Consider the following 26,946-nt stretch of genomic DNA (forward strand, 5'->3'; position numbering starts at 1 on the left):
TTTAAACAACAAAGAAAAATACGTCATTCATCACGAAAACTTAAAACTCTATGAACGATTGGGTTTAGTCATCACCAAAATTCATCGTGGAATCAGCTTTGAAGAAGAACCTTTCATGAAAAAATACATTGATGGCAACACCGATAAAAGAACAAGAGCTAAAAACGAATTTGAGAAGGATTTTTTCAAACTCATGAACAACTCCGTCTTTGGTAAAACCATGGAAAACATTCTAAAACATGTCGATATTAAACTGGTTACCACAAGAAAAGAAGTCTTGAAACTATCCAAAAAGGAAAGGTTTAGTCGATGCACCATTTTTGATGAAAACCTCACTGCCATTCACATGAAGAAAACACAAGTCACTTACGATAAACCTGTTTACTTGGGAATGAGCATCCTCGATTTGAGCAAAACTCTCATGTTTGAACACCACTATGACTACATGAAACCCAAATACGGTGATCGAGCAAAACTTCTCATGACCGATACCGACTCGCTCATTTATGAAATCGAAACGGAAGATTTCTATAAAGACATTGCTGATGATGTGCTTGAAAAATTTGACACGAGCGACTTTCCTAAAGACCATCCTGCCATTGAAAACGTTGGCTTCAAAGTAGGCAAAAATAAAAAGGTTATTGGCATGTTCAAAGATGAGACCGGTGGAAAGCAAATCACGCAATTTGTTGGACTTCGACCCAAGCTCTACTCCTACTACATCCCTGAAGAAATTGAAAAAGAAGATCAAGAACAAAAAAAATGCAAAGGGGTTAAAAAGAACGTGGTCAAAAATCACCTCACTCATCAAGACTACTATGACTGCCTAATAAATAAGGAAGAAAAGCTTGCAACCATGAACGTTTTCAGATCCCATGATCATGACGTATACACCGAAGAAATCAACAAGGTCGCACTCAGCGCTAACGATGACAAAAGGATCCTATTGAATGATGGCACTCATAGAACCTTGGCCATTGGACACTACAAGATAACAACTTCATAACAACATTAAAGCTCACTTTTAAAAGGATGCACGCTTTTTAAAACTGAAAGTTCATCAAAATCACCTTCAAACACAACAAAATATGCATTTTAGACACTACTTTCATTAAAAAAATTGATGCGTTGTGCATGCATTTTGTGCTCATGCGCCAGAACCGGCTTTTCCCTATATATGTTAACCATGTTTTTTTAATTTGCACTCTTTAATTTTTTTTTTATTTTACAAATGACCGGATTTCGTTTCCAAAAATTTTAATTATTATTGAAAATTTGTCATTTAAAATCTAAATATTTTTCAAAGTGGAATAATTATCTTATTCATAATGGAATTTTTCTCAAATGTGATTTTAACCGAGGTAATAAATTCCTTCGCTCCACCGGTGGGGCACGCACCCCACGATGGGAATTACTGTTCTAAAGTGAATTTTATTATTGAAGTTTCAGTTTTTTTTCAGTTCTTAACTAGTGACATTGTTGCTAATTTGGAAACAAATTGTTTTCAAAGAGTGATATTGAGGAAACCCGCAGCTAGAAGAAAAAATTTTCAAATTTGATGATCAAGAAAGAAATTACCGACAGAAAAGGTGCAATTTGGTTGCCTACGAAAAGCGATTTAAGAAAAGTTAAGAGCAGGTCAAAATTTAACGTAAATTTCGAAATTTGACGATTCAAAATCCACATTTAACGAATTTTCTTCTAAATAAGAGTAATGTTTATTTCTTTTTAAATAAGGTTATTGTTTATTGTTTATCAGATATTTATGATTACATTAAAAAAAAGTTAATTGAAAATGTTTAAGGAGAGGCTATGAAAGTTAAGCGTTTGTACTGCGTTGAGAAACTGACTTTGCAGCTTATCCAAAAGTTTAAAATTAATAGCAGTAAACGAAGTTAACATTTAAAAGTTGCAAAACTATTACGGTAATAGTCTAAGAATGTAGGTGTGAAAAAGACAACTTTTGCTAGCTTGTTCCATGTGACGTCGTCTAAAGCTAGAATGTCAAACTTTTTGATGCTGGAAACACTATAGAGCTACTATTTTACATGGAGATAAAATTACAACCCTGAAGTATTCAGTAAAGTATTAATCTACAAAACTATTTGTACTTAAAACTACCTAAAAATTGGTCTATAGGAATCCGAACTGGTGCCAGTTCTTATTCCAAGAGTTTAGATCGAGTTGAGTCCAGATTAATCTACTACAGATGGCAAAACAGCGCATTTTCACTCGGTCAGATTTCTCATGGACGTATAAGAGGTAGACGTGCAACTTATTGTTTTACATCAAAGAGGCCACAGAAATCAACGAGCCATGCGAGTTTCCGACAAACTCTAAATTTTCCGCCGTCAACAAAAAATCCATTAAAATGGCTGCTGACAGATTTAAAATAGAAGCTCTTATCACGTGGAACTAGTTTAAACTTTTATAGCATTTATTTAATAGGACTCTTCAGGATAAAGTGACTACTTCACGCGTAGACAAATTACTAAACAAGTTACATAAAGGAAAAGGAAGTGAGTTGTCGGCACGAACAGATTTTCATCATTTTTTTTGTAATTATAGAAATTTTATCATTTTTTTTCCTCAACTACTCTATAAGCTCCATAATATATATTCCACTATGAATTTTTTTTGGATGTTTTTTCTAATGGGCTTTTTTTATAATTCATTTGATAATGCAAAATCTTTTAAAAAGTTATTCAAATTTATAATTATCTTGCAAATTTCAGCCAGATATTTCATATTTTCGTTTTTTATATTTTATATATTATTTCACTTATCATAAAAAGCACATAATAACCCATTAGCTTAATATAGGTTAATATTAAATACTTAGTTATTCTTGCGGTTTGCCATTAATTGGCTTTGCTGAATTCTTTTAATCTGTGACAAATTATTTTTTCTTTATTGTATTTATATTTATTTTATCTATTAACAGTATATATTTTTGTTGTTAAACAAACACACACACACACACACACACACACACAGATATATATATATATATATATATATATATATATATATATATATATATATATATATATATATACGTTTTGTTCCATAATACTTATCCCATTTGATCAAACTTTTATAGCTTCGCTTGTTTTAGACCGATTTTCAAAAGTTACAGCTTGTTGAAAAGGGTTACTCAAGGCAGTCTAAAATTAAAATAGGTGATTTTAAAATAAGTGATCCATAGGTGAATAAAAAATTACGAGCCAGAAATAAGTTTCTCATTAATTATAGGTAATATCCACACTGTAATTCTACTAGCATTGTTTTGAGTTCAACTGATTTTTTTTTTCTCAAATTTTTACATTTAGAAAATAGTTAGAACGGTGCAGATTTAGCAAATCTTTAAAAATACTACTTAAATAGCATGCTTTTCAATACTCGGACCAAAAGTATCCAAATGTGACAACTATTATGAAACGGAGGTAGTATTAATTTTTTTCTAGTTATACATGTTCTAAAGTAGTTAAGTAGATGATCTCAATTTCTATATCATCCATCTGCGTTATTTTTGTCTAGCTAAATAACATTAAGCTAAGGACCAATGATATATATTATATATATTAGATGTCTAACTTGCGGGACTTTATTGGACGAAAATTGAAGCCGCTTATTTGTTTACAAATTTAATTCGCTATTTGTAATAAGCGACGTGCGAAATAAAAGTAAAAATGAATGTTGAGAGCATCTAAATATCCGACGTGCGAAATAAAAGTAAAAATGAATGTTGAGAGCATCTAAATTTCTCAATAAATTAAAGATACTTCGAAAACTCGTTTTAATAATGACTTAAATAAGTAAAAAAATAGTTGCTGCAAAGGACCGAGTACTTTAATGCAGTAAACTTCTCACGTTCTAATGCGATTGTCCACTTTTTGTTAAATTCTTAGTTAAGAACTGGAAATCTGTGAAAAAATGTTACTTCCTTTCATGTATCTATTAAAACGACCATACGCAACTCATGAATTCACTATTTTAATGTTAACTTTTAAAATTTCAAATAGGTAGATAAGCTTTTTGCCCGAATTAGAATCGGCTTCCATTTTCTGATCGAAGTTATACATCTAGTATATATAATATATCATTGCTAAGGACTTGGTTCCATTTCTCTTATATTTAATAAATACAAAGAAGTTGATGTGACTGGTTAGACGAGACCACCAAGAATTTTCTACAAATCCGACAGATTTCAAGAGAATTAAATTTCGATTGTTTAAAACCAAAGATTTATAACAATGCGCAAAGAGCGCGGTTCGCCGAAAAAAAATAGAGAGCTTACGATATGAAAACTGCAACGGCAACGGAGACGACAAAGGTCTGGATCGAGCGGTTGCGACTTGCAGTTGCGGTATTCAAATAAAATTAGTTACGAATTTCTGCATCAAAAAAAAAAGAAAACATCTTGAAATAAACAAAACAAAAAATTAAAAATGGTTCTTTTAAGAAATGTTAGAAATAGTTTATTGCTTGCATTAGAATCAAATATCATAGACGACGAGGAATTTTTACTACTGTACAAATTTAATTAGTCTAAGAATCCAGATTTACCGTTTAGGAGTTATAAGCAATTTTGTTTAGAAATCATGTCTGATGATGAATGCAGAAATGAATTTAGATTTCTACGTAGTGATATATATATCGCTTACTCAATGTACTTCAACTACCTCAAGAGTTTGTATGTTATAATGGGTTAAAAGTTACTCCGGTAGAAGCACTGTGTATTTTTTTAAAACGATGCTCCTACCCATGTAGACTACTCGATATATATATATATACATACATCTTAATACATACATGTATATCTTAAATTTGTATCAGAAATTAAATAATTACTTTGTTACACTTTTGGAGCAAGTACTACTTTGATCCATTTATAAGCCTTTTTTAGAAAACACGAATTTCAGCGTTTTGACGTTGCGTAAAAAGTTTTAAAACGGCATTTCAGGGAATCCTATCTATTGCGCATGCCTAGTGTCAAATATTTGTCATAAATTGTATCAGTTGCCGTTTCCTTATCGTAAGCTCTCTAATAACGCTGCACGTCCGTCTCTTAATACGTCCATGGATTTCTTAACACCCAACCACCTTCCGGAATCGGCTTATTTCCATTACTATTACATCATTTAAGCATGAACTTTTGTTTAAAAGATATTATGAAAATAATAATGATGAAGATTCTGCAAATTATTTACGGTAATTAAGACCACAACTCAGTTATTTAACATATTAAAAACGGCTCAGGATTTAGCTCGAGATTTTTCTCCTCTTACATTACGCTAGAAAAACAGGTTTTAGAAAGTTTGTACATTTTTGGATCGAATTAAAACTGAACAATCGTTAAAAAGTTATTTCCGGCTACAAATATCCATAAACATTCCGTTGAGAGGCATAGAAAATAATTATGCTCGTGTCACGTAATAATAATACATAATCATAAAAACTTTTATAACTATTTTGAATAAACGTCAACACCTTGAGGAAGGATTACAATCCAGCAAGTAACTAATACTAAAGAGTTACACCATGACATTAAGCTCTAATAAAAAACGTTGGTCTGGATTTGTTTTATAATAGCCTTTTTTTTGAAACCCTTCCATTCTCTACAGCTTGGTGAGCGGGTTAGCAAATCGCTCGAATGAACGCACTTGCTTCAAAAACTTGCAACTCAAATTGTAATTGTTTCGAAAGAATACCTTCCTACATATTTATCCGGCAGTTTAATTCTGTTTTGAAGGAACATCAAATATGGTGTGAGAGAGGATATGTCACGGTGAAATTGTTTCTAAAAAAAAAAAAAAAGAAGAAATACTAAAAATAAAGCAAAGCATAATTTAGTTAGATAACTGAATGACTTGAGCTATTAACCTGTTTCAGAATCAGTCTCCTCAATTCCTCAACCATAGGAGTACATGTTGGAGACACAACAAAGGATAGCAGATGAGCCGAAAGTAGAGAATCGATCCATTTTAATACCTTAAGAGAAGTAAATTAAAGAATACCCAAAATCGTCACTTAAACCATTTGAATATTCTTTACAATAAATGTCTTATATCAGTCTAGCAACAATAAGTTCCCAAGAGCTCTTTATATTAAAAGGAGTTACTCACAATAGTTTCATTAAGTAAATGAGAATTCTTGAAGCTTAAATCTTTGGTTTTTAAAGCTGGTGAACAGATCTTTAAAGCAGCTACAAGAAAATGCAGCAAAATCTGAAGAATAAAGTTACAAATATACATATACACACATACAAACACATATATTGCAGCCATTTGCTATAGCTGGACCCAATTTTTTTGCCTAGTTCATTAGCTATTTACATTTTTTGTCGTTATACGTCTTAAAATATATTCAATTGAGCACAAGACAGGGAAAAAAATTAACAGTTATTTGATTAAGAATATATTTAAGCATTGTTAAAATTCATTTGCTAATTTCTACAGCCACACTTTTTATTTAAATAGATATATAATACAATATTAAATTTGACGATGATTTGAATGGACCCGAACAGTTGGTCAGAACCTCGATGTCATCTGAAGAGCTTATCTAATTTAAACCATTAGAGATCTTCTACCAAAGTTATGAGTTAAAAAAATATTCTGATTTCTTCTGTAGATATCTCTAACACCCTATAAACCCATTGGAACCATCCAAATTAAACTTCTTTTTATCTGAAAATATCATCTGCAGTTCAGAAACACAAATAAATTTTTTAGATGTTGCATTAAACTTAATCAGTTTTATTGCTCAATATTTGAAAAGTAACAAAGATTTTACAGTATCCAATTGACATACCATGTTCAGTTCAGCGAATTTCAAAACATCTTTCTTTGTGCATAGGAATTACATTTGGAGCCTTAGTCATTTTTGATCAAATGGTATTAAAACCTTAAAACCTTAAAAATTGTTTCCTTACAAACCTGTAGTTTCAGTAAAGAGAAACTTTGACAGTGATATAGTGGAATTTGAAGTTAGTTTCACAATACTTAGGCTATTTCTGTTTTTTGGCTTCTGTTTGGTCTTAGCATAATTTTTTGGATCTTAAGTAATTTCTTACTAACTTATAGAATCTACCAAGCCTACATGTGACTTCTATGATTGACATTGTCTGTAAATGTCAACTATTTCTTTCTCCTTTTCATCTGATGCACTTACTTTTGGCATTGTGAAGCAATTTACTTGAATTTTTCAACTTAAATTTAGCTGACAAAAAAAAAAAAAAAATCCTGCTGCTATAAAAAAAAAAAAAAGCTCAAAATTTTGTAAAACTTATCTTTTTGATAGCTATAAAAAAACACAATAAAAAAAGTTTAAAACAGCACATGCTCAACTAATAAGTAGATGATCATTGTTCGATTTCAATTTGAACATTACAAAGTATGCAAAAATGAGGTGTGGCTACAGAATATGGTCATAGTGTATATAAATACATTTCTTAAAAGTATAAATATTTCAGACAAATTAACAAATAAAACTTACAGCAGCTTCATTTGTTGATAACAGTTTTAGATGACTTCTCATAGAAACTTCATCAAATGGAAGAAGAATAACAGACGATCTTTCAAGATGTTAAAGAATCAACTGGCAGGCATAATAAAAACGTACGCAATCAAAATAACAATTGCAAAAGAGAATCACAATAGAAATATTAAATTTATGTGTAGATATTTTCTTCATTCATATTGTAGTTAAAACAATTTTCTGAATCAGTTTGCTTAGCCTCAAATCTTTGAAAAAACTATACCAACTCTGGTTAAACATTAAGCCTTCAGGAATAAGGAATTCACTAATTATCAGTGATTGTCAAAAGTGAATGTTCATAAGTTCTTTTATTCATTACAAAATGAAAAACAATAACAAATAGAAGACATGGGCAACCAAAGCTACATAAAGCTTCAGAAACGAGGAATTCACTTAAAATATTTCATAAAATGTCATAAGTGAAATTTCATCATCAGCAGTTTAGTAAAGTGCAAAGAAAAAAACATAAGAGTGCATTGCTTTAAACTTAAAAAAACCCACTAGCTTTAGACAAACATAACAGCTTCAGAAACGAGGAATTCAGAGTATAATCAATCATTATGTAATAAGTGAAAAATCATCATTAGCTGTATATACATGGAGTTTAGAAAACCAAAATGTATTTACCACAAAGTTTGCCAAACTAATTCTAAAACAATTTTATTTTGATCTATTAATTCCTTGACAGACTTATTTCAAGTCTAAATTTTAAAGATAAATGCTAACCAAAGTGATAACATACTTGAAGTTTTATTGTATATGAATATATTTTGTAATAGATCTAATGTTAAAATTTTGAATTTAAATTGATGTATACAAAGTACATAAAATAACATAAAGAAATATACACCATATGTCATGTTTAAAATATTAAACTTTTGTAGTTTTAATCTAAAATCAATTAATATTGCATAAATAAACAAACTATTTTGCATAAATTCTATAAGTGTGTAGTTTACTGCTTCTTTTTAAACTTTAACATTTAAAATATTTGTAAATACTAAATATTTCATAAATTTAACATTAAGAGAAATTATAAAGCTATGCGATAGAAAATACAAAATGTATTATAGACTTTACAAGACCTAAGACATTTGAAAAGAATACAATTCACCATACAAAGTCTTGGATAGCTGAGTGATGTCTTTGCTGACTGAAGAACTGAAATAAGAAACCATTTAAATTCATTATCTAAGAAGAGATTCAATGAATAATATATTTTAATCAAATAATTTTAAACAAAGTTATGGAAAGCGTCTTTAAAAAGAGCTTGAAAATTTCTTTTTTTTTGTCATAAAATGAGATAAATTTTGTTACATTTACAGTAATTAAAATAAAGAAATCAATACTTTTGAATGTAAAGAATTATGGAATTACTCAATTGTTACTTCATTTCTTTTGTCCAACCCAGTGTTTGCCAATTTTTTGACATTTATTAGAGGGTAGAAAATGATATAAGAATATTTGCTAATTAAGAGGGCATAGAATATTAGACCCCTAGTATTTCATTTGATTGACAAGTTGAAATTAATTTCAGATATTAGGAACTAATGTTTATATAACATAACTTGATACAGAATTTAAATTGAATTAAGCCATGTTAAAGTCTTTGTTCACATTAAAGTCTTGAAATTTGGAGGTTAAATAATAAAATTCATGGTTAATCTTAATTCTAACCTTACATATTTACAATTTTAAAAAAACTACATCATTTTCATACTGAAAAACAAAATTAAAATTCTTAATGTCTGATAATTGTAAGACACCCCAAATTAAACAAATGAAGTTTAAAAACAACCATCAAAACTAATTTAGCATTCATCCTTGTTGATGTGCACAGTAAAAGCACACTCAATTACACAGAATGCGGAATGTTTGTCAATTTTTTAAAAAAAGCAAACACCAAAAAAGAACTAAACCTATTTTTATGTTTTTACTATTATTTATTCTAATAGATTTGATGCTCTGGTAAGCAATTAACTAGCAAGACAGGTAATTTTTTGAAAAATTAAAGTATATAAACTAGTTAAAAGTAAAAAAAACAAACAATGCCATGTTTAACAACTATTTCAAAAACTTTCAAAAAAAAAGCCTTTGTTAGTAAAATGATTGTTTTATATTATTTTGCATTTATCCTTGTTGATATGCACACTGATAGCACACTCAATTACACAAAATGCAGAATTTTGCTTACTAAGGCATACTTATTAACATACCTTAATAGGAACTTCATGATTGTCATGATTTGCTTTGATGATAAAAAAATGTTACTCCTTGATATGGCTTGAAATGCTTCCATGAACTCATATTTCAATATTAACTCCAGCATAGTATCTCGCAATCTAAATAAAAAAGATTAAATGTACAATTAAAAAATATAGAATGTTGGCAAAATAAAAATATTATCATTTAATACTAAAATTTCAGTAATAAGCTATAAAATATACTTTAATGTATTCCCTTTGAATATCCATGGTAATCTGATACTTTTAGGCTGCCTTTATATTTATCTATCCAGATTTAAAAGTGATTTTATATAAAAATAAAGTGAAAAATCGAGATTTTCAGTTCACTATGAAATTTATAAATATCTAGAAATAGTGAACTCTATTATAAAAACAACTGTAATTGTAAATTATTTTCTTAAATAATTTAGGAAATCAGCTGTTGGATTTCCATTTCTAATCCAAGCTATTCTGATGAACTGTACCTTCATCTTGGCTATTTGTTACAATAATAATTTGTTGAAAACACTTTTACTTTTCAACTTTATAAAATGAATTTATGTTTGTAACAACTTTCTTTTGCATTGTGGTTATTTTTAGTTACTTATATACCATCAACTCTTAATATTACATTGCAAAATAAGAAAACAACCCCCCCCCCACAAAAAAAAAAAAAAAAAAAAAAAAAAGATTAACAGTATCCTATATTATGTGAAATGATCGAATAATCTAAAATGACAAATGTGTGGCATACCTTTGTGTAATACAACAGCTTTTAATAAGAATAATGAGACCAGGTCCTGACCAAAACTTTTTATCGGTAAGACACCTTTTCAAAGCTGCTTCAATAAAAACTTCATTATGTAAGTCAATTGAATGCTAAAAAGAAAAATTCAACATTACAATATGAAGTTATGTTCAAGACTTTTTATGAAAACACCCACTGCAGGTTAGCTTTTACACAAACAACTTGGTTATCAATATTTTACACAGACAACTTGCTTACTGCATGATGCATTTGGGCTTCAGACAAGTTTTTTTGGTGGGTCAAATTAAAACAGCTTTTTTCATCTTGATTTAGAACTTTGCAACAATCTACTTAAATTTTTAAGTACAAATGTATTTATATTACATACTAAATGTTTTTATAAAAATATATTACAAAATTGATTTAACTTTTGAATACGGAGCATTACTTTTAATTTTTCATTGCCATTTAGAACTTAACTGTATTTTTAACTAATAATTTAATTAATTTACCAATTTAACTAATAATTTAATTAATTTACCAAACTACTGAAATTTTAAGCTTCTCTCTTTTTTTTTATGTATTTACTATATTATTGTGGATTCCTACTATCAGACTTTAAGCACAAAAAACTTTTACAGCTAAAAATATTCATTAACATTGTTTGAAGACAACCAGCAATTATGTATTCTTGCAGAGATTCTAGCTATTTACATTCCTTTAATTTCACATAGTGTTTACAAAATATTCTTCTTATATTTACTATTCAAAATGACTGGCTAGAATTATGACTGAACTGTCAGCTACTTCAATGCTTCAATGGAATCCAAACAACTTAGGAGGAACAGAAACAACCATTTCTCCTGGTACTATTAAGACATGGATAGTCATGTATGTGATTCTCTACAAGTGTTTTATTGAAGTTGTACAGAAGAATAACATGAAAACATGATATCAAGACGACGTCAACTGCAACTAGTTTGTGAAACAGCAACTTCTACATCAGTAGACAGATAATTGACATTTAACATGTTTGATGAAAATTAAAATTTGAAAAAACTTAATTTTGAATAAGTGGCCATTCCTTCGCACTCTAAAAATTAAAATTAATGCTTACAAACTAGCAAAGTTTAAAAAAGCACATACATTTTCTAAAACATTCTTTTTAGATTTATCATGTTTTCGTTTGCGGGATCCTGTATTGGAATCAATAGACATATTAAGATGATCTGCAAACTCAGCCAAAGATTGGAACTAAAAACAAAACAAGCAGACTTGTTATAATTACACTGTTTGTTTAGGAGTATAAGCACACATCTTTTTTAAGGAAACTGTACTTTGAAAATTGGAAAAACACAGGCAGGCAAGAAGGCTAGTTTGTAAATAGCATCATTACTATTTATAAATAAGAACAAACCTTATTAATATCATCTTGCTTTGCCCCTTTAAGTAGAGTTAGTTCAGATTTCCAACGTGATTCTATCTAAAACAAAAATAAGAAATTATTTTTAAACAAAATTTTGGAAATGGTAAAAATATCAAATTTATTTCCTGTAATGATTTCCTAAAACTATGACTTATGATAAAAAAGCATATATTCATGAAATTAGATGAAATAAAAATGTATTTGGAAATATTAGGACTTTCTACTTGCTGAATATATATATTTGAAGACTTTTAAGTTGAATATAAAATCCCCTACCTTAACAGGTACTTGAAGTACATAAACATCAGTTGTATTTGTAGAAGAGGAAAAACTGAAAGTATGACAGTATTTTTAAAAATAAAATTTACTTAATAGGTTTTAGTCATCTACTTTTATATCATTTTTTTAGAAAGATGTATCAGTTCTCAAATAGTATATACAAAGTGAACTAAGTATATATTTTGTTGGAAAACTGGAATAATCTACCAAAATTGAATATCCACTTATGTATGAAAACATAACTGGGAAAGTGATATTGGAAGAGGATTTTTAACCTGTCTCAAATCTTTCAGAGTGTACAATCAATATCAAATCTTGTACATTGACAAAGTATTTGAAAAATCTACCAAAATTGTATATCCAGCTACATATTAGGATGAGACTGGTAAAGTGATAATGGATTAAAATAAATGCTTCAAAAGGTAAATTTTAGATTAGATTTTGTGAATTATTTTACTTACTATACTCCTTAAATTACTTATTAGTTTAACAATTTGCAATAAAACATAACTTACTTTTTCTTCATTAATGAAAGAAGTGATTCTTCATGCATCATGAAAATAATTTTTTTATTTTCCTCAAAAAACAAAATGAAACAAATAATAACAACCTAATATTTAGTTTTAACTCAATGCTTTATGTCAACCATTATTTTTTACTAAAAGCAAACTTAAGTAATTTGATTATATTTTAGCATAATATTTCTTTTAAAAAAAGAGCTGTTTAAAAACCTTTAGAGGTGTTTACCTGTAGAAATTAACACAAATAACAAGGTTTTTTTTTAAGTAACAAGAATAAGTCAATACATGAGTTCTAAAATTTTATTCCATTCAAGCAGATACAACTTGTTTTTCAGCTTCAGTTCTAGCTTTAATGGCTTCTTTTTTAGCTTTGTAGTAAATTGCTGATTTTGCTTTACGTTTCTCCTCAAGAGTTTCAATAACAGTCTGGTATTTCCATCCAGTTTCAGAAGATAAACGAGCAAGTGTACAATATTTACGACCTAAATGAAAATATAAGTTCCTACATGAAAAATTTAGTTCAACGTAAAAAATTTAGCTATTAAAGAATTAAGTACAATAAAGAAATCATCCACTTTATTCTTCTTTTAAACATATTTGGTATTATATCTGAGTTTGCGCCTATTAAAAAACCCTTCATAAATCTTATTCTTTGACACATTAGCTCAGCATTGCAACAGATACTACTAAAACAATTAACCAAAAACAGCAAACTTTTGCAAGGATCAATTGAATATATGACATAAATTTTAAGTATACACTATCAGTAAACTAACCAGGTGCTAATTTCACTACTCTAAGTGCTGAAGGTACAACCATTCGCTTCATTCTATCATAAGGAGGAGGAACACCATCAAAGACTTTCAAGCGATTGAGTGCTTCCATTCCACGCTTTGTTTTATGAGGGATCATTCCACGAACAACTTTAAACAGTCGTTTACTAGGACATCGAAAATGATATGGACCCCTCGATGGGTTTGTATTCATTCGCTTTCGAAAATAGTCCAAAACTTTCAGCTTGTTTCTAAAAAGACCTCAGTTTAATAACATTTAACTATAATCAAAAAGTAAAATTATTTGCCCTCTGTTAATGATACTGAAAACCTCCTTACTGTCTCAGAATATTACCAATAAATAAACCATTATAGAGTATAAGACATTCTTCTTCTTATCTGAACTATTAACTTAGATGAAAAAGTAAGTTGTATTAGACTTTTACTCTCTTATGAATGAAAAATTACTTATGTTATAAATCTTGTTTTTCATGTAACTTTAGTAGTAAAACATCATCAAAATTTCACTAACAATTCAGTGTTAGTGTGCAGGCAGAAAAGAATTTAAGCACATTATTTGATGATTTTGAAAGAAAGATTTTCAATATTTTGTCAGGAAATTAAAATATAGAATACAGAAACAAGAAGATAGTCAGAAAGATTTTAAAGTTGCTTTTCTAATATTGGTTTCTTTTTATTGCAATTAGTTAACTTAATAAGCTTCACAGGAAATAATTCATATACCTTCATAGAAGTAATTTCAATTTACAACATTTAAAGCTGTTAGAGTAGGATATGTAAGATTAATGAATCTATTTAATTGAATGTTTGGTAATAAAGATCCAGTGAATTAAGTTATAAATTATAATTTTAAATCAGCAAAAGAGTAACAAAGAAAATGCATAAAATAAATAAATTGCATAAAAAATATTAACAATTGCAAAAGATTGGTGTACATTTAAGTTAGAAATTAAGACAGCAGTAGAGCATCATTCTAAACTGACCAAAAATAGTATTCCTTGATTTTTGTTTTAATATAAATGTCCCTTAATCTAGTAAATTTAGTGCCTTTTTGATGAAAGGCACTAAATTTTCTAAATTAGAGGACTAGTGCATCTTACCATTACAAATACTAACAGTAACATTAGTTTACCAAAAAATTATGTTGCTCTAACTGTAGAAGCTCCATTGAATCAGTATATTTTAAAAAAACAACTTAAAAATTAATTGTACATGCAACAAAATTAAAAGAAAGCATCATAATTTTAAGGAACAAACCTGTAGAAGTTTCCACTGACGTTGATTGATTCACATCGCACAACAACAACTCTCTGTCCTTGAAGGATTGCTTTAGCTATTACTGAAGCTAATCTCCCCAATAAATGCCCTTTTGCATCTATAATAACCACTTTTTCAAAACCCATTTTATAACAGGGCACTTCCTGAAAGAAAAAAGGGACTATTTTTTAACTTAAAACTTCAAATAATTTTGAATTGTTTAAGAAGATAGCTGTATCACTTAATATATATTTAAAGCATTAATTTCTATTGTTGAAAATATCTTCTTTATTTGATCATAATTCAAGAAAATATTTCTTCAGGGCAAAAATAAATGACTAATGGTTTAAATTCGTATTCTTCTACGTAAAAATTTAGAGAGAATTTATTAGGTTTTACAAGTTACGTTCAACTTTTTGGATTAAAAAAAAGGAAGAAACATAAAAGTTCAAAAAACACAATTTTAAAAAATCAATAAAGACCTGGATATGTAAAATCAGTGGTATAAAAATATTACACTACAGACCTCTTCACGTGCACCGGGTTTGATCTGTTCTGGTAAAGAAAGCAAGGTTTGGAGGTACCATTTTTGAAGACGAGATTCTAATCGCCCATTCTCCTTACCCACCCCGTCTCCAGTTCTCTGGAGTTCTCAGGGAAAAATCCTTAAAATTGACAGTTAAAATGAATGTGGTTAAAATAAGATGAGTTATTAAGTCCAAAATATCAAAAAAAGATAATTAAACTAAATTTTTTTTAAATATAAACATTTTAAACAATGAGGCTTTTTCTTTTGCATTCAAGAAATAGAAGAATTTACAAGTGTGCGCTATTCTTAATCATCATAAATGATCGAAAATTTGTTTAAAAACATTTTTGATATTCGAAATCTCATTTAGTATATAAAAATTTTGATTAAAAAGAGGCAAATAGTAGAATATTATAAGCGTGGTGCTTCTTTCAAAAGAATTTCCCTCGATACATCAGTGTAGAATAATGATACTAGTATATGTTAACTAGATATCTAACTCGCGCTTCCGCAATGAAGCAATTTTTTTGCCAGCCCAGGTTTGCTTTGCAAAACTGAAATGACGCATCAATGAATTAAAGCAAAGCAAAAATGAATTATTGTCAGTTTAAATAAAACGGCTACCGGCATTAAAAACTTTAAAAACTTGCTTCACTTTTTCTTATGGAATTTTTGTGAAGTTAATAAATCTAGTTAATAAATATCATTGGTGTAGAACAATTATATGAAAAGGAATTATAAGAAGAAGAGAACCTGGGAGAATTGCGATATAAATAAATTAACGAAAAAAAAACGTGAATTTCATTTGTTTTTTTTCTTAAAATTTTTACTGGTGAAAATGTTCAGGTTATTATTTTCGCAAAAGACATTTTAATCTTTGCATGACCACAAAAAAATAATATAATATACCGATTCAATGGAGGTTTTAGAATCAAAAATAACCAATTGCCATTTGGATTGAAGAATCACAGTTTCTTCGTTGCATCGATGAAATTTTTGTTCATCGACGCATGGGAAAACGAGCATTGGAAGAGTCTTAATTTACATATTTATGTTTTGGCATGATTAAGCTGACTATATATCTTTACATATATAAAGGTTCAATAAAGGTGACTTTCTGAGCAAAATAATCCTTTTGTTAATGCTGATACTTTATCAACCAATAAGCAACTTTTCACTTAAAACAATTCGTTACGGGAAGTATTAGCTATGGTTTGGGTTTTTTCGGAAGAACCAGGCTGGTAGTTTAATTAAAGTCAAAGGAACTTAGAGAATAGAGGGATATCGTGATATTTTAGAGTTGAGTGCACTAAAATCAGGGAAACGTTTGACTGGACGAGCAATTGTATATTAGAAGGATAAAGACCATATGTACTCTTTGAAGCTGTATAAAGAACATTTGTTCGAAGAAGAACGTCTAATTGTAAGAAATGTTTCTATTCATAATTGTGTCCCCTTCTTGTCATAACGGGAAATACTAAAATTTAGTTTTGTTTAAATTGGGTGTTTGAAAAATACTACTAATTTATCTATCAATACCTTAATTAACACCTAGCAATTAAGGTATTAATAGAAAGTGTATTGTATCACCTTTTATAGAGACTTTTAAAGTTTAAATTAAGCAAGTAGAATATTCTCTACGTTCTGTAATATTAAGACGACTGCATTCTATATACGTTATATATTTCATCTTCACGCTCATTCGCTTTTACAATTTAAATATCATTTCTTAATTCATTGTGCACAATGAATTATGCACAACGAGCCATATATAGTTATTGAACTACATATTCATTGTGCACAATGAATTACACAATGACGCAACTACATGTTCTTTAGTAACTAAACAAAAAGGTTTGAATGTAAAAACTTTTCAGTTTTTGACCATTTTCTAGGAAAACCCTAAATGTATATTTAAGATTTTTTTTGGCGCAACATCCAAACGACAGGTTTTTTGACGTTGCTTTGGCAGTAAAGGGTTTAGAAGAATTTATTTTAATATTTTGATAAATTTATTGTTAATTTATTTGGTGGCTTTAATTCGGTGGCGTTTATTACCACGCCAAAATTTAACACAAAACATTTGACAACAAAAGTCCAAAACTTCAATCTTTTTAAAGCTTTCTGTATAAATATCTCATTAAATATTCTAAACGGCATTTGGAGTAACTTTTCAAAGAAAATTTTTTTCTGCAGATGATAATACCTCGTACCATCCTTTTTTACTACGGTGAAGTATAGATACATTTTGTGTATATGTATTTGCATATGTATAATTATAGATGTTTATATACATATATCAACGCTTTGTCAAATAACATGGATATCGATTTTCTCAATTAAGAAAAAATGTAATATAGAAAAATAAAGTATAAATATTTGTGTCAAAATAACAAAAGCTTCTTAAAATTTCTTAAAATGCTGCAACTGTTTTATAAACGATTTATTATCATTATGACTTTTCGTTTACGGAGATCTGCATTTTTTTTTTAGTGCATTTTGTTGCATATGTTTCATATGTTACATATGTTACATAGGCTTCCCAACTTTTAGTTCTCTCTATGTCCACATAAACCTTAAAGAAGATCCCATTTGAACTTATATAAATTGTAATAAATGAACTTGGTCAATTTAAATTAAGAGGTTTATATAATTCAAAATAAAGAGAAACTGTGAATAAAAAATTATGAATGAAGTTGTGCACATTTTGTTAGGTAAAAGCAGTTTATACAATAAAGAAAAAGAAAACAGAAAATATTGAGGTATCACCTTGTTGACACCCTGTTACGTTTATTGACACCCTGTTATATTTGATTTAACCAGATTTTATTACTTTGAAATGAATTACAGAGATCAAGACCCCTCTAAACTTACTGTTTACGTTTAAGAAAAAACAATTCAATTCCAGTAAGTCGAACTGTTACGGATCCAAGGAAAATGATTCGACTTATCCAATGTTTGATAAAAGCTAAGTTCCTTTTAAAAGTAAACTTTAAAACATATGAGATAAAATAGTTAATAATTTCAATTAATTTTTTTTTCGGGAAATGTGTTTTTAAATTTTTTTTTTTTTTTTTAAAGTTGTAGAGAACTTTGAGCTGTATTTAAATATATACAAATAACGGCGATATATACTGCAGGCCTTGCCAACGCGCAAACGGCGTATCTGACTGGGGGCCTATTTTATAAACAGCAAAAACTAAAAAATATTGGTTTAGTAATTTTATTTCAACTCAATAAACTTTTTTCTCTCAAAAAAATTTACTTTATAATTAAAAACTGATAATATATAAATAAAATATATATATATATATATATATATATATATATATATATATATATAATCGCCAAAAAAACTTTAAAAAGTCAGTAAACTTTAATTAAATAAAATATATATATACAATTTCAATATTTTTTGAGCTGGTTTTTTATTTGAACGTGGAGTCAGAAGTTTACATAAATTGTTCAAAAAGATATTTGAAAGAATGTTTCCATGGTGTCGCTGCATCTCAAAATTGTAAAACTCTGAAATCATCATTAGAATATTGCTTAATGATACTCTGCATACTCTATCCTTAATTGCATTGAAAACTATAAAAGCAGATATTACCCATTGACAGGTATTATCTGTGGGAATATTAAGCCCACCACGGTCAATTGAGTCTATGTATTATCCATACTTTTGGTGGTAAAAAGTGGTTTTATCTAGCAATTCATGGTTCTTTATCTTTACGAGTTAAATATCCTGATATATACAAGTGCCATATTTGTATCGAGAGAAGTAAAAGATTCGAGATATGGTAGATTGTCAAATATCTCAGCAAAGGGCTCATCCAATAGAAAGCCACAATTTGGACAAGAGTGGGTTGTATCAAGACTTATCTCAACAGCTGGATTATCAAGTGACAGCAAAAGCTTAGCTCTTGAAATATTCAACTTTGTACTGTTGTACTGTTATGAAATATGTACCTCCTGAACCTTGGCGCAATTTGCTATATTCTTTTTCCAATGGATTAGTAGAAAACTCACTAAGAATGACAAATTGATGTGAGCTATCAAATAATGATTTACATAGTTCAACAATACCATTACATGTGTGGTATATTGACTGTGCAGCGTCACAAGTAAGTTGTTTCTCCCTTTTACCTTGCTTTCCAGCCATCTTTAAAGACATATTTCCAAAATTCAAAATATCTTCTAATCTATTATCATTAGGATCTCTAAGCTGAATTTTGTCTCTGCATAAAACTGTTGAAGTACTTTGAGCCAAACTCTTTTGATATGACATATATCAAAAGAGTTTGGCGCAAATTTCTTCAACAGTTTAATCAATTCTAAAATATTAACATTTTACTAATAAAAAAAGTGTGAAAAAAGATTCTAAGAAAGAAGTTACGTTTATTAGTTTGTTTTAATTTTTCTGATAATTCTTTTTCCACATTTGAATTTAAATAAACTTTTTATACATTTATCAATATACTCTGCTTTATTACTCCCCCAAACAACATGAAGCATTTGCATGGCATCCAATATAGAGAATTCCAGAGGAAGCATATTTTTCTATTGAATCTATAAATTTTTTTGAACAGACAATATTCTAAATGGGTTTTAAGAGATCTAATCACGCCCTAGTCCATTGGTTGGAACTTTGAGGTAGTTTTGTGTGGTAGAAAGGTCAAATTTATTGATACGAGATTGGGCTATACATTATCAACTAGTTAATAAAAAAATTTTTCGTCCTTTCTTCGTAAGCTGTCAGTTTTACGAACCCATTCCTCAAAATGGTATGCCATCAATTCAACTCTTTTGGCTACGATAATGGCACGGCAAGTGCTTTACATTTTATAAGTATCTGGGCGATTTTTGCTTTGAAATGAAAATGAAAAACATTAGCAATTTTTTTCCAATTAGCGGATGATAATCCTGTAAGAAGCAACGATCAGAAGTCATTTGAAAATGGCTTGATCTAAATTTGCAAATGACTCTCTCTTCAAACGCTGATGTTTTTAGTTGTTTCCTTTCTTCACAGCATCAAAGATTTTTTCCTTGTTTCTCAACCAGGTGGATAAGGTGTTCTTTAGTATCACTTTAAAACGACCTTTGACTTAAGTGATGCCATCTAAGACTTCCTTCATTCCGTTGCATTTGACTCGAACAGTTTTTGAATTCAACTTTCGCTTAGATGTAATTGTCGCCATGTTGCAAACTTTGAGTTAAAAAGCAACTTCACGCTAACACTCAAAAGAAGATTTTCGCAAAGAATTTAGCAATACAATTACTTCTTTAATATTCGGCATATACATCGCGTCCAACAGCTTATTAAACGTACGAAAAGTTTAAGTAATCCGAAGAAATTTTCCGAAGGGCACGATATTGATGAAGTTCGAGTTACCTAAGTTCCAACTTTACTGGAAAAATTTACTAGAAGTCGGTTAGACTTCTTCAAGGATTTAACAAGTGTTCGAGTTACCGGAATGACTGTAATACCCATTTATTGCTTTAATTCCACAAAAAAAAGGAATAACAAAATCCACATTTGCAAAGACTTTCCATTATGATAGGGTTTGCTGCGTAAATATTGAACATAAACTAGTCAAGTTGATTAGATTAGATATTCTATTTGGTTTCGTATTTTGAAAAGAAGTCTTCAAACAACATAATGTAAAAGTTTAACCGAAATTTTGATAAACATCTGGTCAAACAGATTGCGCAACAATATTTATCATACAGAATTTACCGAGTTCTTTCTTTTGATGTCCGTCGTTTTATTAAACACAAGTAACTATTAACACAATAACTAAGGACAGGTGAAACAAAAAGGGCTAGAAAAACAAGGGAATACAAAACTTTAGATTTTATCCGCCTTTCTTTCATTTGAATATTTAAAAAAATCTTTAATAATATAAAATATAAACAAATATTCTTAGAAAGAGCCCATGTAAACAACACCTTACAATTAGCTAGCATAGATCTCACTAATAAATAAAAAAAAAATTGGAGTAAACAGAACTTGTATTTATCTTTTTGCGTTAAAAAGCAATCAAGAAGTCCACATGGTATCTAAATAACATGAAGTAGCTATCTAATGGTAATAAATAGATATGTTATTTCAAAAATATATAGTGAACTAACCAAGATAATTTCGATTTTAACAAATATAAATATTTCAGAAAAACTAGAAGTTGAGTTATTTTTATAGCTCAGTTTTCACAGTAGCATCTCCTTCAACAACTTCTTCTCCCTCTTCAGAGGTTTCTTCTTCAGCTCCTTCTTCACCTGCTTCAATAGGTTCATCAGGACCATCTTCTTCAGAGCTACCAGCACCCTCTTTACCTCCAGATTCAATAAATTTTACAAAATCTTCTAAGGTTCTGCCACCATTATAGTCAATGACCTATTTTTAAAAAAATCAGCAAATTTGAGTTACTGCATTTTTAAAATACAAAAGTTCATCTTAAAAATATGAACATATCACACTTACTCCTCCTTCTTTAGGGAAATATTTAATTGTTGGGAAACTTGAGATTTTAATATCTTCAACTTCATTTGCAGTTGAGTCCATTTTTGCTATAATAACATCACTACTTTCTGCATATTTTTCACCAAGTTTCTCCCAAATAGGTGCAAGCTGTTTACAGTGTCCACACCAAGGAGCATCTAAAAAGGTTAAAAATTAAAACTGCTAAATGCCTTGTTTAATCTACTTTTAAATTATTTAAGAAAAAACTAAAAAGTTGCTTACAAAATTCAACTAAAACATTCTTTTCTGAATATGCAACCTCTGCAAAATTTTTTCCCACAAGAACTTTAACAGGGTTCTTATCCCAGTCTTCAGGAACATCAGCTGACATTAAAAATGGCTTGAGTGTACCATCAACAAAAGCTGACACAAACTTAGAAACTGTTTCTGTGTTAATTTCTTTAGTTTCAGGTACATATTTAGTCATATCTCCTTCCAACTTGATAATTCTGAGAGTTGGAACATCTTCGGCTTTAAGTCCGAAAAATTCCATAATTCGAGAATTATCTTCAAAATCTGAATCAATGTATATGAAAAGAACTTTTCCTTTGAACAACTTTGCAGCTTCAGTGAACCTAAAGTTATAATAGTATAATTACAATATTAAATCAAAACATTATTAATTAAATGGTTATATGGGTTCAGCATAGAATATGTAGGTAAATGTTGAAACTGAATGGTTAGAAATTTAAAAATAAGTCAAAGTAATTACTGGTTAATTGTTTCCTTGAAATTTTCTGCTTTTTTGCTAATGAACAAAAGAATATGTGATTTAATATCTCCACCAAAAATTTTGGATGCAGCTTCATCAGTGAATTCAGTGACTAGAGCAATTGATTCACCTCTAACAAATGATTTTAATGAGCTTTCAACAGCATCACCAGAGTAGTCAGCACGTAAATCATCAAACTATTTACAAAAAAAAAAACAAATAATTAAACTATTAGTCAAAATTAAAACTCAAATTTTAAAAAATAACACTAAATTTCTCATCAAATAAACATACTTTCTTAAAAACAACAACTTTATCTTCAGTAACGGCATATTCTCCAGAATTTGAAGGGGTAGTTATTGCAAACTCAATATCATCTGTGCTATCAGCCACATTTAAGAAAACTTTAGCAAGATCAGAATCTTGGCTAGCAAAAAATCCTACAACGGCAACATCTCTAGCATCAATAAATGTTTTTAATTCTTCTGCTGTAGCAACATTTGTAGCAGGAGGACCAGTCTTTTTGTTTAGCCATGAAATAATTTCTGCTTCAGTTCTGCCACCTGATATGAGAAAATAGCTCTTACTTTTACAAAACTTTCTTGTTTGAAATTTATTATCAAATAAACTAGAAATATAACATTAGTATTTTAATATCAACATTTTTAGAAGCTACAAGTTATGTTAAAATGTTTACCATTATATTCTTGTTCTTTTCCATGCTTAAAAAACTTCAAAGTTGGAAAACCTTTAACACCATATGTTTCAGCAAGTTTTGTCTCCACTGTGGCATCAACTTTTCCAAGAGTTATTGTTGATTTCAAGTCTTTTAACTTTTTAGCAGCTTTAGCATATTCTGGCTCTAGTGTTTGGCAATGACCACACCAAGGTGCATCTAAAGTTTAATGTATTTTTTTTTTTAATGAACCAATACGAGAGTTCAGCAAAACCATTGATTAACTTAAAAAACCTATAAGTGGATAGGATAAAAAAAATTCCAAATATATAAATATTAAATCGGAAATAGTTACGTAAAATGTTCAAATTTGTTTACTAACAGAATTCTACTAAAATATTGTTATCATCACGAACGGCTTCCTTCCAATTTTCTGTGGTGATAACTATAACATCCTTTTCCTCCTTTAGTTCTGTTACAATAACACCCACAAGAGCAAAGAGTATTAGAAGCTTCATTCTTTTCGAGGTCAACTGCTTGAGGCGTCACTATCACTGACTATGTTTTGAAAGGAGCTTTAGACGTGTAATGTTTTGATGAACATTATCTGCCATTATGCGCGCGCACATTTTTAGCCGTGTGTTGTTTTGATTGGTTCAATGTATAAAGTATGTCCCGCATAAATGTTTACAGAAAACTGTTCACGTGGACGGATTGAACAGAAAGTTTCGTTTAAGGGGTTAAGAGAGATTAACTTGAGCATTTTTTTTTCATGAAAATGGAAGCAGTTCTAATGTTTTCTTAAATCGTATTCTAAAATTAAAAAAAAAAGAAATAATCTTGTGCTGTTTGAAGATAAAATTATAAACGTTATTGGAAACCTACAAGGTTTATTGAGCAAATATAGTATTTGTAAATTGTAGCCATAAACTGAATGTTAAAAAAAGACTTAAATTTATGGTCCTGCGAGAAAATATGCGAAAGGTTTTTTAGCGTACTCATCGTGTGGCAGCACTTGAAGTCAATATTACGTTTTTTAGTCAAGAATCTGCCACAGTTAATTAAAAATACAAAAAAATACAACAACAACAAAAAAATACATTTTTGGGCTGGCAGCTGTCCACTCATTGATCATCGTGACTTTCTAAAATTGGTGCTTTGGGTTTAGTTATCATTCTTACTATTGTTATTACCATTTTTGTAATTGCCACCATTATAAAATGAAATGGTTTCCTGTCTGTGAAAAAATTTCATTTATTTTATCATTCTTTTTCTCTTCTACAGAATCTTTTTATTAAATTGGTTTTTTGCCAACCCCCCCCCCCCCTCATCCCTCCTCCAAATAAAAAAACTCAATTTTACCAGAGGATTGTTTCCAAATGTTACTAAGAGAAAACAGTCGTAAACATTGCAAAACGTGTTTGATAACTTGAGATACAAATAGTTGCAAAAGAATCTATGTAAATGAATAAATATACTGCGAAAAAACATGTGACAATCCAGGTGTTTAACATGATATAAAAGAAAGAAAAAAATTTGCTCTAGCAGTAAAATCCTGGGTACTAGTTAACAAATATGGATGAATTTTGTTGACACATGCTGGACCGGTTTGCAGCACAAAATGTGGAAATTGAGTGCGGCGCTTTAGGGAAAAGATTTACTACTTTTTTTTTTTCTTTGTTACCTAAGTTCATTTTTTTTTTTGCTTGGTTTTTTTTTGGAATAAACTTCTTCTTTCTAAATTTGTATTTTTTGTTTTAAACTTTATATTATAAGTTAAACATAAAATGGTTTGAAACCAAAAACAAGTTTTTTTCTAGGAACATTTGCATTTTAATGTAGATAATGTTAGTATAATGTAGATAATGTTAGTATATTTAATTATTTATGAAGCTTATGCCCACTATAGAAATATTGTTTAAGAAATGTTAATACTATTATATTTCCCAATCCTTTATACTAATTCCGAGAACAGTTCCTAATTCCTTTAATTATGATTTTTTTTTTCTTATTGTGTGAATAAATCGACTGCGAAAAATATCATTCCGCAACATGAATACACGGGTAGTTTAGAAACCCACCCACGTTCAGGACGTTCATGAATAAAGTGCAGACGATGTGTATGAAGTTGCGTACTAAGCGAAATAAAAGAAAAGACTTTTCTCAGAAGATTTAAATTGTAAAAGAATGTTGCGCGATTGAACAAGAAGCAAGAAAACGTTACACTCCATTGGGGCTCTCGGAGCATAAGCCAGCGAATTGAGGTTGTTATGAGGAAAGAGTATTATTTTAGCAAAAAATTAGGGGTAAGTATAATAGATTAAAGCCTAGGTACGCCAAGTAAATGAAAATTTTATATCCATGCACGACAACGACCAGAAGTATACAATATTGGTATGTAAAAATATTTAAATAGTACAATGGAGAATAATACACGACAAATGATGACATGGCCACCGACAAAAACCTGACACAGCGCCGGTTTAGGGTTTTTAGTCATGAAAATTTTACTACACTTCGTCAGGTTAGAATTATTTTGTTCTTTCTCCCATTTTATACGTTGAAAGAAAGTTTTTGATTTTTTTCTATAAGTAAAAATTATTTAAAATTTTACTATTACTTTTTTAAGAAATAATAACTTATTCTATAAATAATTTATATTTAAAGAAACTATTTTGAAAAAAAAATTTCAAAAAAAAAATTTGTTTTAAAAGTAATCATTATTTAGTAAAATTAACAATTCATTTTCTCCCAACGTTTAAAATTTGAGATAGAACAAAATAATTCTAACCTGACGACTTGCAAACGAGTGAGGTTAATTTATATAAGAACATTTGAATTAATGTTTTTTAAAAGGGCTGATTTGCTCAAAACCCGTTTTTGAGAAAACTAAAAAAAACTCTTTACATCTCTTAATATTAAATATACAGAATTTGTGTAATATATTTTTAAAAAATATATGCAAGAGTAATATCTTAGTACACTTTGATAATTGTTATAACATTTCGTTTGTTAATAATTAACTAATGAAATTTCGTAAAATTGGCCCTTTTAAAAAAAATCAAATATTTCGAAATCGAAACTGTTTATATTTTCCGCGTATTGCGGCTAAAAATACGAATCAGCTGGAGAGTGATTTTTTTAAAAAGGGCATATTTGAAACAAATTTGCCTTTTAAAAAAAAATCAAAAACTTTCAGGTGGCTTTATTTCTGTAAGAAGATAAAATTTAAACACATTTTTAACATAAACTGATGAAGCTATCATAGAAGGACACAAAACACACAAAAAGTGAATTTTAAAAAAATATATCAAATCAGCCCTTTTAAAAAACACTGATTCAATTATAGTTGATATTGTTTGTAATTTAATTATATTTTTAAAGTTTTTAAATAACTTTTGATTTTTCTGTTATTTTATTAACAGCTGTTGGAATTTTTGGTTTTTCGAGCACCAAAATACTGTTTTCAGCTCCTCATTAAATTCAATAATCCCTCTCATCGAGAATATCCCCTCCCTCCTCCGCCTTCTAATCCCCAAACCAAAAAAAAAAATCCTAGCATTAGATTTATTTTAATCTTACGGATGCCAGATCCACAACATTCCGATAGCTTACTATTACATTCAGAACTCTAAAATATGGTATAGTTGTTGTTATTTAAAATTTTTATATTTGCAGTATTTTCAATTATTGTTGTTTATCATTTTTGTTATATTT

At 29.0% G+C, this 26,946-nt stretch overlaps 3 protein-coding genes and 1 pseudogene across 4 annotated transcripts; all 4 read right to left on the minus strand.

Annotated features, from left to right (window-relative positions):
- Positions 1-5,310: 5,310 nt before the first annotated feature.
- LOC145192926 (uncharacterized) lies at positions 5,311-12,876 on the minus strand. Its single transcript, XM_090072832.1, has 11 exons — positions 12,736-12,876; positions 12,218-12,272; positions 11,933-11,998; positions 11,662-11,769; positions 10,522-10,646; positions 9,759-9,884; positions 8,650-8,703; positions 7,501-7,579; positions 6,129-6,230; positions 5,887-5,994; positions 5,311-5,803 (listed from the first exon to the last, which is right to left on the minus strand). The coding sequence occupies exons 1-11, from the start codon at positions 12,774-12,776 to the stop codon at positions 5,687-5,689; spliced, it is 981 nt and encodes a 326-aa protein (XP_089928958.1). The 5' UTR covers positions 12,777-12,876; the 3' UTR covers positions 5,311-5,686.
- A 151-nt stretch (positions 12,877-13,027) lies between these two features.
- Positions 13,028-15,406, minus strand: LOC149878102 (large ribosomal subunit protein uL13-like). 2 transcript variants are annotated; one of them, XM_090072833.1, is made up of 4 exons: positions 15,319-15,406; positions 14,793-14,956; positions 13,518-13,765; positions 13,028-13,223 (listed from the first exon to the last, which is right to left on the minus strand). In XM_090072833.1, exons 2-4 carry the CDS (start codon positions 14,936-14,938, stop codon positions 13,051-13,053), a joined length of 567 nt encoding a protein of 188 aa, XP_089928959.1. In that variant the 5' UTR covers positions 14,939-14,956; positions 15,319-15,406; the 3' UTR covers positions 13,028-13,050. The 2 variants fall into 2 exon arrangements, with proteins under 2 accessions (XP_089928959.1, XP_089928960.1); XM_090072834.1 differs by having other exon boundaries at positions 15,275-15,392.
- A 2,367-nt stretch (positions 15,407-17,773) lies between these two features.
- Positions 17,774-19,483, minus strand: LOC149878103 (uncharacterized; annotated as a pseudogene).
- A 1,685-nt stretch (positions 19,484-21,168) lies between these two features.
- Positions 21,169-23,831, minus strand: LOC149878104 (protein disulfide-isomerase 2-like). The gene is made up of 7 exons (XM_090073031.1): positions 23,612-23,831; positions 23,251-23,448; positions 22,848-23,116; positions 22,554-22,750; positions 22,064-22,416; positions 21,803-21,978; positions 21,169-21,715 (listed from the first exon to the last, which is right to left on the minus strand). The coding sequence occupies exons 1-7, from the start codon at positions 23,745-23,747 to the stop codon at positions 21,515-21,517; spliced, it is 1,530 nt and encodes a 509-aa protein (XP_089929157.1). The 5' UTR covers positions 23,748-23,831; the 3' UTR covers positions 21,169-21,514.
- Between the last annotated feature and the right edge of the window lie 3,115 nt (positions 23,832-26,946).

Source organism: Hydra viridissima, unplaced genomic scaffold (assembly GCF_058129835.1).
Source record: "Hydra viridissima isolate aposymbiotic clone 2 unplaced genomic scaffold, HvirCarnegie_v1 scaffold_15, whole genome shotgun sequence".
Classification (NCBI taxonomy): Eukaryota; Metazoa; Cnidaria; class Hydrozoa; order Anthoathecata; family Hydridae; genus Hydra; species Hydra viridissima.